The 12,798-nt window shown below is 45.3% G+C and overlaps 1 protein-coding gene across 7 annotated transcripts in view; it reads right to left on the bottom strand.

The window, feature by feature from the left end:
* The window catches only part of hdac7 (histone deacetylase 7), a 281,863-nt gene that overhangs the window by 30,837 nt on the left and 238,228 nt on the right, over positions 1-12,798 (bottom strand). For all 7 annotated transcript variants that reach the window (XR_001730659.2, XM_016995792.2, XM_062971059.1 and 4 more), the window contains 2 exons: positions 2,107-2,227; positions 345-394 (listed from right to left, as the gene is read on the bottom strand). Coding sequence is in view for 6 of the 7 variants with exons in the window: in XM_016995792.2 (XP_016851281.2) it covers positions 345-394; positions 2,107-2,227 (171 nt within the window). In the remaining variant the exon portion in view is untranslated. The remainder of the gene's footprint in view (positions 1-344; positions 395-2,106; positions 2,228-12,798) is intronic.

Here is a 12,798-nt window from a genome sequence, read left to right as displayed (position 1 = left end):
AGGCGTCTTCAGAGGTTGTGAGCTATAGTCAAAAAGGTTCAAAGCTTTGAACCTAATAAAAAAGGTTCAAAGCTTGCTTCACTCTCTTGTCTGCATCCTCCATTTGTCTGCAACACTTCAATTACTCCAGGCCTGATTTAGACCACCATCTATCCTGGTTAGGAGGAGAAAGTCCAGAAACATGGAATTGTCTTTGTTGCCTAAAACATCAATGTAGTACCATGTATATTACAACTTGCTTCATCCATTTGCTGCTAGCCCAGAACACAAAGTAATTTCTCATTATAGGGAATGAAGTTTAGAAAGCATCTCTGATCGTTCATCTTGCCAAAGAAGAAACTTACCCCAACACCACCGCAGGGCAGCATGACAAACATCCGCTGGGACAGGATTCCTGAAAAAGAGGGAGAAAGTGACCAGAGTTAAAATCAGAGTTGCCAGATCTCAGGGCCTGGACTTACTTCTCTATTCCTTAGAGCAGTGGTTCTCAACCTGTGGGTCCCCAGATGTTTTAGCCTTCAACTCCCAGAAATCCTAACAGCTGATAAACTGACCGGGATTTCTGGGAGTTGTAGGCCAAAACACCTGGGGACCCACCAGTTGAGAACCACTGCCTTAGAGTGAGGCAGAAGAATCTTAGGGCAAGAGTTTTCCCAATTTGTTAGACATGGTATTAAGCCCTAAGGTTTAATAGCTTTGCCAGGAACTACCCTTTGTAACTCCAGGGACATTGCAAGGGGTCATTCTGAAGCTTCAAGTTTTGGTGCTGAAAATCTTGGACCAGGGATTATTCTGATCTGGCTATTCTAGTTGTAGCTGAAAGCATGTGTGAACAACACATTAAGTGTGATGTTGGATATGGGATTTTATGGGAATAACACTTTAGATGCATAGCAACCTAATAAAAAAGAAATCAATTTAACTGGAGTGGTTTCCCTCCCAGAAAGCTGGCAATTGTTCTGCAGAAGAGTTAAGAAGGGAATCTTTAGCAGCTTCGTAATGGTACAATTCCCAAGATTCTCCATGGAAAATCTTGAAGATTAAGGAGGTTTTCGATGCGTTTTCATTAAACATATAGATAGGCAACTCAAGATGAGCCCTCCCAGATGTGTGGAGCTCAGTCTCTCATAATTTCTGACCATTGGGCATTCTGTCTGGGGCACATGGGAATTGTTTTTGAAAACATCTGGAGAGTCTCCAAGTTGCCCACTCCCACACAGTGCAATTGGAAATAAATTAACTTTGGGGGAAGGGCAGAAGTAGCAAACTCTAACTTATTCGTTCTCTGTCTTACAAACATGGAAAAGGAGTGTCAGCCTGGAAATGAGTAAAGAGCTTCTGTGCCTGTGTGGCCAAAGCAGAGAGTGGGAAATGACTTAAAAAGTAATTTGCTGTGTATCTGATTGCAAAGGACTCCCACATAGGTCAATACAATTGTCACCCCTCACCCAGGCCTTGTCCCCAAATAGTAATTCTTGTGTTAAATTATTTAATATTTTTCCATTACTTATTGGGGGAAGGAGGAGAAGTTTCTAAAAGTCTAACATTTTGGGGAGAAGCATCTCAACAAGGGCATACGTAACCTAAAGGCGCTAGACTCCATCCAATCTTGGAAGCTAAGCAAGGTTAGCTCTAGTTAATACTTGAATAGGAGATGATCAATGAATACCAGGTGCTTTTGGGCTATATTTTAAACTGCTAAAACCACCCCAAAATCTTCCTTGCTTAAGAAAACCCTCTGAAATTCATGGGTTCCCTATAAGTTGACAGGCAACTTGAAGACACATGCGCATATCCTTCAACATATCTGAAGAAAACAATGTAGCCCCTGGGTCATAAGGAGAAAAAAATTGAAAAATATCAATTGGAGCACAACTTCAAAATAAGATCCATGAATATTAAAAGTATTTCCCAGCTCATTACAGCTAGATGGTCCTCCCCATGCAAGGAAGTCAATTTCTCCTTCCTTACAACAAATTTACAACTGTTTAAAACAAGTTACAGGAAAGTGGGGGTTGTCAGTGAAAGAAGCGATTGCTATCTCTTGCTTGCACCTGGGTCTTAGCCTAAGACAATGAGCAAGAGTAACGTTACTTTGGCTTCTACCTGCCAATTTTCCATTGTCCAGCTTCAGGCGGCTGAGGGGGTTGGTGCCATACAGCAGCACATGACGCTCAGTGTGAACAGACTGCAGCTCCTCCAAAGTGGCCTTGCGTCCCCGGAGGCACTGTTAAACAAGAGGGACAAATCCAGGTAAGTCAAGAGAGCCAAAGCTCAGTATGAGGCCTGCCACTGTAATTGTGGGAGACCAGTGTGGTCTGAGATTCTAGGATGGCCACTACGAGGGAGAAATGGACACATCTCCAAGACTTGGAGCTCATGGTATTAGCAACAAAATCATGTAATTGTGCCACAACCACTGTAGGAATTAAGGCTCCCTCCACATTGTTTCATTTCCTCTCCCCAAGAGGCAGGACCATTTGAGTGAGAAGATTTGAGGCACCAATAAAAGTGGGTACAGTTTAGAGGACCATTCACTAGGATTCAATAATAATAGTAATAATAATAATAATAATAATAAACACAAGATGAGTCCATAGCAGACACCCTGCTGGCTGTTGAATTGGATCACACGTCGGACACTTCCCAAGTGTCTAGGACTATGTGATATATCGGCGAATAATGTGAGCAGATCCCAGTAAGGTGGCCTTCTGCAGCTGGCAGATGGTAATTTTGCCAGCGTCAATTGTGTTTAAGTGCAGGCCAAGGCCTTTAGACACTGCACCCAGTGTGCCGATTACCACTGGGACCACCCTGACTGGCTTGTGCCAGAGTCTTTGCAGTTTCTATCTTTAAATCCTCATATTGTGTCAGCTTTTCCAGTTGTTTCTCCTCAATCCTGCCGTCACCTGGGATTGCGACATCGACAATCCATACTTTATCTTTTAACACGATCATGAGGTCAGGAGTATTGTGCTCCAAAACCCTGTCTGTCTGAATCCGGAAGTCCCAGAGTAGCTTGACATGGTCATTCTCTGTAACTTTTTCCGGCTTGTGATCCCACCAGTTCTTTGTTGCAGGCAGATGGTATTTGTGGCACAAGTTCCAATGAATCATCTGAGCCATGGTGTTATCCCTCTGCTTGTAGTCTGTCTGTGCGATCTTCTTGCAGCAGCTGAGGATGTGATCTATTGTTTCATCTGCTTCCTTGCAGAGTCTACATTTGGGATCTGTCGTCGACTTTTCAATTTCGGCTTTGATGGCATTGGTTCTAATGGCTTGTTCTTGGGCTGCCAGAATCAGGCCCTCCATCTCCTTTTTCAAAGTTCCATTTGTGAGCCACAGCCATTATTATTATTATTATTATTATTATTATTATTATTATTATTATTATTACTACCCCACTTTATCTCTCTCACAAGAGACTCCAATGTTGTTGTCACTACTGCTATTACTACTGATACTGACACTACCACTACTACTGCTAATATTACTGTCATTATTATCATCATTCTGTCATCATCATCTCACTTTCCTTCCAAAATTAAACTGGCTTGTAATATAGAGACAAAACAATTAAAAACACACAAAAGGTTAACAGTATAATGGACTTAACTATTCACAGTATTAAAACAATTCAAACATTCACTTAAAAGAATAAAATGCAATTCCAAAAATATACAAAACTACTAAAACACTAATTTAAAACAATACAGTGCCCTCCCAGCTCTAAAAAAACCTTCTGTTTTTAAATACTTGTTGGAACAGAAATTTAGCCTGTGGAAGGAAAGACAACAAAGACAGTGCAATTCTGGCCTCCCTGGGAAGAAAGTTTGTAGATTCAGGGATAGCCATTGAGATTGCCCTCTCTCATGTCTCCATGAACCATGCTTCCAAGGAAAGAAAGGTACTGAAAGAAGTACCTTTCTTCACAATCTTTGTATTTGGTCTGGTTTATGCAGGGAGATACAATCTGCCAAACAGTCTGGACCTGAACCACATAGGGCTTGCACTGGCAGCCAGTGGAGCTGTTTGAACAAGAGTGTATTATGGTCTTTGCAACCCAACCCAGTAACGGTCCGGTTGCAGGTCTTTCATGGAGAGGAACCAGCTGAAATTTCCAAACACTCTTCAAAGGCAGCATACAACAATAGTCTAAACGAGATGTAATTATGGTATGTACCACTGTGGCCAGATCCATTTCAAGGAATGGGAGGAGTTGGTACACAGATTTTAAATCTGCAAAAGCATTCTTGGTCACCGCAGGAACCTAGGCTTACAGGTTGAAAGCTGAGTCCAGAAGTATCTCCAAAATGCAAATTTGTGTCTTCAAGAAGGAGATTGTGGCCTTGCCATTTCCCCATTTCAAATGTCAACTAAACAGAATTGCCTGATGAGGTGATGAGAATATCCCTAAGAACCATCAGGAATCCATCAGCTTCTTGGGGTGAAATATCCTAATTGCTTCCCACACCTGCAGATTTCCCACATACCAGTGAGTTTAAACCTGACTATATAATGATCTATCAATTACAATGGAACCATGGAGAGTTCCTCCACACCATCATGCACAGAAAATGAGATCAGAGTGTACCCAGCTGCACGGGTAGGACCACACATTACTTAGAACAGACCCATGGTTGTTAAGGAGATCATGGAGCCAACCTTGATAGGGCCATGTCATTGTGAATATTGTTGTCTCCCAGCACTACTTACTGCTGAGATTCCAGCACCAGCCCTGAGGCCGTCCTAGCTGGCTCAGGAAGGGAAACTATTGAGTAGTAGAGTGGGTGGTTGAATTCCTATTCTCTCCCAGCTACTTACCTTTAGATGTACACATTCGAACCCTGCACACTATAAGGGCAAGGCATCTGATGAGGGTTATGGAATAATGATAGACTACTGCAACTCCACCTCCCCATCCCCCAGGCCTCACTTACTGATGTACATAAAAACCTGGTTGGCAGAGCTGGGAGAGATTAACACACACACAGCTGCCTAGTCTTATCCAACCAGGTCTCTGTAATGTAGGCCAGGTCACAATTCTTAACCAGAATCAAATCTTAAGTGACACTTATTTTCCCATTAATCGACCTAGCATTCAACAGCAATACTTAACACAGGAAGGACAGCCACTGAAACAATCCATGATATTTGATCTGGCAGACAGTTTAGTGGGCAACAGGTCAAGATACCATGCAATCCTGGGATATGCAATTGAGAGGGAGGACGCTTAAATCCTTAGCTTTGGTGCCTATGGACAAACTATCAAACCCCATGATTTCACAGAATGCAGCCATGGCAGTAAAAGTGGAATCACAGTGCTATAACCATGCAGTGTGAAAAATCTGCTGGTAGCATGGATTCATATAGAACATACTATGGGGAAATTTCCCCAAAGGAACCTTACTGCATAAAGTTGAGATTAAAACCAATTTTTCTGTGTCTTTTTTTTAAAGGCCTTCCCTCCCACCACCAAAAAAATAGAAAAAAAATTAAAATCATAAAGAATGAAAACTGGATGATGGAATATTCTGTTACTGAATTATGACTAAAATGACAAAGCATTCATATATTTACTCCCAGCAAATAGTTCTAAAAAGCACGTAACAGGAAAACCTTTATATAAGACAAAAAACTCTTTGTGATTATTAGAATTCCTGATCTTGATTTTCTTTTCTAGTATTGTTATGGAAATGAGTGCTTCATATCTTGCTATGGGAAACTTACAAAAGAGGGACGGACTCTTGTTTTACTAGTGTTGGCCATTTCTTATGGTTTTATCATTTTCCTGTGCTCTTAATCAGTATTTCTCAAACTGTGCTCCTCTGGGTGTTTTGGACTTCAAATTCCAGAAATTCTAGCCAGGTTACCAACTGTTAGGAATTGTGGGAGCTGAAATCCAAAACATCTGGAGGATATCTGATATACTTTTAATATATCAAACATGATAATGCTATGACAAAGAAAATGATACATCATTATATTTTGAATATCAATGTTCAATATGTAGAGCGCATTAATATCACATATTAATATCCTGAAAATTGCTTTCCCCTCCCTCCAACATCAAATGTGTTTTTCAACAGCTTCAACATTTCTTGAAATTTTGCTGCGGCACTGCACCATAGAAGATCTTGTCTGGTCCTGCTCTCCACCTACGAGCCTCCCATCTTTTGGCTCGCCACCCAATAGGTACTTCTCTTATCCTCCTCTTTTTCTACCTCTACTATCTCCGTCAATAAAGGTTAGGTAGGTAAAGGTTTTCCCCTGACTTAATGTCCAGTCGTGCCCGACTCTGGGGGCTGATGCTCATCTCCATTTCTAAGCCGAAGAGCCAGCGTTGTCCGTAGACACCACCAAGGTCATGTGGCTGGCATGACTGCATGGAGCGCTGTTACCTTCCCAACGGAGCGGTACCTATTGATCTACTCACATTTGCATGTTTTCAAACAGCTAGTTTGGCAGAAGCTGGGGGTAACAGTGGGTGCTCACTCTGCTCCACAGATTCGAACTTGTGACCTTTTGGTCTGCAAGTTCAGCAGCTCAGTGCTTTGACACGCTGTGCTACCGGAGGCTCCATCTCCATCAAGATGCCACCATATTTCAGCCCTAACTGGTTTTCCTCTGGGTTTAGTGGCATAAAGAAAGCACACTACCATTGCTTAGCAACCATAAAACAGAACTGAAAACCACCTCTGCCATTGGAACAATGGGAAGTAAGTCTGCAGATGTTCCATTCAGCCCAAACTTTCTTAAAATGAAAAATGCCCTTTCATTATATCTATTACAGAAGTGGTATTTTGCCCAGAATAAACTTTTGAATCAAGTTACATTTCTGGGGTAGTTGGCTGTGGAAAGTGGTGATCGTGAAGTCTGCTTCACTGTTGTTACCAGGTAAAAAAGGGCAGTGTGGGAGTAATGAGATAGTTGCCTATACAATAGTATGATATAGAGAGGGCTCTAATGGAAAGCAAAATCACTCTTTATACATTTCTTGAGATGTGCAACTGCTTTGGTAAACATACACACATCTGTCGAGCATCTGCAAAATGGGCGTCTTCAGAAAACGTGGTGCTGCCTTTATAGTGCAGGATTTACAGGGCATGAGAAATTTTTGCTGCTCAATGAGTCAACAATCCTTTGAATTACCAAGGACATTCTATGACACTTTTTATTGTTCATGCTGGGGGGAAAAACATGTGAAGGGCGGAACTATACATTATGTTCAAAGTTTATCCTTGGTCTCTGCCGAGAATCTTAATGGCAGAGATAAAGGACATAGGATGAAGTGGGTATGGAAGAAAAGAGCAGTGCAGTTAGATAATGGCAGGGCGCCATACTGTACCTCGATGAAAAGCAGATTTTCTGCTTTTCGTCTTGGTTGTATTCCCACAAAAAGAGAGGTTTCATATTTGGGAGGCCTGGCAACTTCTTAATCCTAAAAGTACTCTTACCCTATTTCCTTATTCTCTAATAGATCATGGAACCACCTATTTATGCAAGAGATGGTTTATGTGCCTGTCTCCTAGGTATGTGCGATTGATACAAATATGTTTTAGAAGTCATTACGAAATCAGGAGGCGCTGGCGTTTCGTTTCTAAAGTATAGTTAGTAAAAACTTTGTTACTACAATGAGAATAATGAAATTTAGTTACTTTTTCGTTACAGTAGGAGCCTCCGGTGGCTCAGTGTGTTAAAGCGCTGAGCTGCTGAACTTGCAGACCAAAAGGTCCCAGGTTCAAATCCGGGGAGCGGAGTGAGCGCCCGCTGTTAGCTCCAGCTTCTGCCAACCTAGCAGTTCGAAAACATGCAAATGTGAGTAGATCAATAGGTACCGCTCCAGCGGGAAGGTAACAGCGTTCCATGCAGTCATGCCAGCCACATGACCTTGGAGGTGTCTACGGACAACGCCGGTTCTTCGGCTTAGAAATGGAGATGAGCACCAACCCCCAGAGTCAGACATGACTGGACATAACGTCAGGGGAAAACTTTACCTACCTTTACCTTCGTTACAGTAATTGTGCAAGTGGGGACACATCAGGGGCTCCTTTCACCTTCATTTTTAAAGCTATTAGGGTGAAACTTGCTGCAATGGCAGAACACATTCATTACTGTTAGCTGTGATGAACCATGGGCCTTGTAGTCCTGCTCAGGACATTGTAATCCCTGATGAAGATGAAAACTTGGGTTTTTTACCTTCCCAGTCTGAACTGGATTCCTCTCAGCCAGATCCTTCCCAGGCAGATCTGGAAACCTTGCACCTGCAAGAAAGTTGTGCCCCAGAAGTATGTCAAACAACCCCAGAGCCTACTTCTCCCGTGTTCTTGCGCCGGGAGTTTTGTAAACAACAGAGAAGTTTGGATTCAGCTTCGCGCAGGAGTGCGAGGATAGCAGCTAAGAATGTTGCCAATTAACATTGGTTCTCGTGAGAATCTTTAAGGAGTTTAACATCTGGTCTCAGAGTTTAGCTTTCGTTTCTGATTCCCAGAGAACCGCTTTGGTGAGAAAGTTGGACTCTATATAGGTGTTTTGCCCGCGTAGCAACTTCGCGGAGTCAATTCGTCAGCCTGCGGAGCGAGTTGTGTCTGGACAGCGCGCTCCGATTCAAGCCTCGCTTCAGCTCAAGCCTTGCCTTGCTATCCAGTCTTCGCCTTGCTTCCCAGCCTTTGTTTACCTACGGACTTTGCCTTGTTTCCCAGGACTAATCCTTGCCTTGTTTCACGGATTTTACCAAGTTATTCCACGGACCTTGTTCTTGTTCTTAGTTACCTTGTTCCACGTTCAAGCCTTGTTTCAAGTATCAAGTTATTTCCTAGCCACGCTCAAGTTTTATGGACTAAAGGACCTTGTCATCTCCCCTCACTTTGCTTGGCAAAGTGAGTGTTTCGGTTATTGGATTACAACTTTGGACCTTAATATTTCTTATTGGACATTGCTTTTTTGGACTAATTCTGACCTTTCCTGAAGGGTCTAATTCTGGACTATTTTCTATACTTGTTTTTATTAACTTTATATATTCCTTCAATAAAGATATTAGTTAGATTCTGGCCTCTGTGCATGGTTATTGGTGCCTCTGCCGCCTGGGTCGTGACAGTTTGACTCCGCCACCCATAAGCACCAACTAACCGAGGCCAGGATGTCTACCGGAGCCGCGCCGGCTGGACAGCCGCTCAGCTACACCATCAGCAAGGACGAAGTGGACCGCATCCGTGACAGACTCAACGCGCAGGATGGAGAAATAAAAGGGTTGAGGGAGCGCGGAGTTCGCCTCCCGGCCATGGCGTTGCCTACCAAGTTTTCTGGAGAAGCTGCTAAGGTTCATGTTTTCCGCCGCCAATGTCAAGCTTATCTAGAGGCCCGTGATGCCGAGTTTCCCCAAGAAGACATCAAGGTGGCGTGGGTCTACAGTCTTCTAGATGGACCAGCGGCTAGCTGGGCGACGGCCCTGTTTGATCAAGCCTCCCCCCACCTAAATTCAGCACAACGCTTCTTGGATCACCTTAAGGAGACCTGGGGAATCGAGGACAATTTGGAGGCAGCCGGTCACAAACTCCGGCGCCTCCTTCAAGGAGACAGACCCATGTCTCAGTACATAGCCGAGTTCCGCGTGCTGGCCCACAACACCGGCTGGAACGATGTAGCCCTCAGAGGACAATTTCGGGAGGGTCTCAACATTGAAATGCTGGAAGAAATCTCCAAGGTGGATCCTCCCCAGACCCTCGAGGCACTCATTGATCAATGTTTACGGGCTGAAGTCATAATTGCCAACAGGAAACAATGGGTTCGAGGCCAGGGCGGTAGAGCCGGGGCAAAACCCTCCGCTTCCGCCAGTGTTCAGCCACGTCCGGTGTGGAGACCCCCGCCGCCAACCCCATACCCCAGAGGAGGCGAGGAGGTGCCGATGCAGTTGGGCAATGTGCGTCCCAGACTAGATGCCGCCGAGAAGGCCCGTCGTCAACGCTTGAACCTCTGCTGGTACTGCGGGAACGGGGGCCACTTCGCCAGAGAGTGCCCAGCCAAAGGGAAGCCTGCCGCCCGTCTTGCGGCGGCGTCCTCCACGGAGTCGAAGGCGTCTGAGCCGACTGGCACACAGCCGGCGGGGGAAGCCAACGACCGGGTGTAGAGAGGCTCGCCAACCCGGTCAAAAAATCCATCCAAGAGCCGCCAACCGGGGTCCTGTTCCTTCTCGTGGTCACATTATGGTCAGCAAAAAGGGGACCCGTCATGATCCACGCCATGATAGACTCTGGAGCTACCAACAATTTCATCGATAGAGAGTATGCCGACTCTCTGGGATTACAATATCATGATTTCAAGAATGCCCGTGTGGTGCAAGCCATAGACGGCCGTCCCCTCAAGACGGGCCCCGTAAGCCAGTGGTCGGAACCCACCAGGATGTGGATAAGGGAACATATGGAAGAGATTTCCTTCTTTGTTACCGAGGTTCCCCATTTCCCTGTGATTTTGGGAATTCCATGGCTGACACTCCACGACCCTAACATCTCCTGGTCCAACAGAGAACTGCAGTTTGCTTCACCGTACTGCCAAAACCATTGCCTCGTAGCCAAGGTATGCCATGCCACAGACTCCGAGCCCATCATCACCTTGCCAAAGAAGTACTCCGAGTATTGGGATGTATTCAATGAGAAAGAAGCCGAAAAATTACCCCCACATAGACCTTATGACTGTGCCATTGACTTGGTGGAGGGGGCCCCGATCCCGCGAGGGCATCTCTACTCCCTGACTGAACCAGAACAAGAAGCTCTCAGGGAATTCTTAGAGACAAACCTTCGCAAGGGGTTCATCAGACCCTCTCAATCCCCAGCCGCCTCCCCAGTGATGTTTGTGAAGAAGAAGTCAGGGGAATTACGCTTGGTGGTGGACTACAGAGCATTGAACAATATCACCAAGCGGAACAGCTATCCCCTGCCCTTAATCTCGGACCTACTGGACCGACTTCGAGGAGCCAAGGTCTACACCAAGCTGGATCTTCGGGGGGCTTATAATCTAGTTCGCATCAGAGAAGGGGACGAGTGGAAGACCGCCTTCCAGACTAAATTCGGATTATTCGAGTCCCGAGTTATGAATTTCGGTTTATGCGGAGCTCCCGCAACGTTCCAGCATTTTGTCAACGATATTTTTCAGGACTATCTAGACAGATTCTTGATAATCTACCTGGACGATTTTTTGGTGTTTTCCAGATCACAATCAGAACATGAGAACCACGTCAAAATGGTGTTGCAACGATTGCGGGATCATGGACTTTATGCCAAGCTAGAAAAATGCGCTTTTGATCTACAAGAGGTAGATTTCCTTGGCTACCGCATCTCGCCTCTAGGGCTTTCCATGGATCCAGCCAAAGTTTCAGCAGTATTGGAATGGCGGGCGCCAACTAACAAGAAAGAGGTGCAGCGTTTCTTGGGGTTCGCGAACTACTACCGCAAGTTCATTCCAGATTTTGCCCGCTGGTCCGACCCCATCACTAGCTGCATCCGTGGAAAGCAGCCTTTCCGCTGGACTGATCAAGCAGAGAAAGGGTTCCAGCAACTGAAGAAACTATTCACCTCCCAGCCAATTCTACAGCACCCAAATCCTGGAACCCCTTTTGTGGTGCAAGCGGACGCCTCTGATGTGGCAATTGGGGCTGTACTCTTACAACCGGTGGGAGATCACCTCCATCCCTGTGCCTTTTATTCTCGTCAACTAACCACACCAGAGAGGAATTACACCATTTGGGAAAAAGAACTACTGGCCATAAAGGCAGCCTTTGAAACTTGGAGACATTGGCTAGAAGGGGCCAAATTCCCCATTGAAGTCCACACTGATCATCGTAATCTAGAACATCTAAGAACTGCCCGCAAACTAAATCAGAGGCAGCAACGTTGGGCTTTATTCTTTGAACGTTTCAACTTCCAGATCCATTATGTGACCCCAGCTCAAACCAAGCAAGCAGACGCCCTGTCACGTAAACCGGAATACGCTGCAGGACGCAAGGAGACCTTTGAATCCCAACTGCTACAACCTGAGAACTTTGCCACGCTCACAGTGGGGAACACCAAATCCAGTCCCATTGGTTCAACTTCCCCTACCCCAGGACCCATCTGTGCTCAAGAAATCAGGGCTAGTCAACAAGCAGATGCCTGGGCGCAGGACCAACTTCGCCAAGGTCTGCATTTTCCCTTTTCGCTTAAAGATGGGCTGCTCTGCTATAGAAATCATGTTTATATCCCACCCGGACCGGGCAGGGAAAAAGCGCTTCGTCTGTGTCATGACTGCAAACCAGCAGGACACTTCGGACTATTTAAAACCATGCATTTGATCCTAAGAGATTTTTGGTGGCCCAAGATCCGCAAGGATGTGGAAAAATATGTCAACACCTGCCCAGTATGCCAGCGCTCCAAGATACGAAGGGAGAAGCCCTCAGGGCTTTTACACCCCCTTCCTACCCCATCTCGCCCATGGGAAATAATTTCCGCGGATTTCATCACTGACCTACCACCTTCCTGTGGATTCACCACGATCTTAGTGGTGGTGGACCTATTCACCAAGTTAGCCCATTTCATTCCCTGCGAAGGCCTCCCCACGGCCAAAGAAACTGCGGATCTATTTCTTCAGCATGTTTTCAGACTACATGGATTGCCCAAGAGTTTAGTCACAGACCGTGGATCTCAATTCACCTCTCGTTTTTGGAAGGCACTACAAAAACTATTGGGCATAGACTCTCGCTTATCTTCAGCTCATCATCCCCAAACAGATGGGCAAACGGAGCGCACCAATGCCACTTTGGAGCAGTAT

The sequence above is a fragment of the Anolis carolinensis genome, chromosome 2 (genome assembly GCF_035594765.1).
Source record: "Anolis carolinensis isolate JA03-04 chromosome 2, rAnoCar3.1.pri, whole genome shotgun sequence".
In the NCBI taxonomy this organism is placed as follows: domain Eukaryota; kingdom Metazoa; phylum Chordata; class Lepidosauria; order Squamata; family Dactyloidae; genus Anolis; species Anolis carolinensis.
Note: the sequence above shows the minus strand (reverse complement) of the source record. Positions and strands in the feature narration are given on the sequence as shown.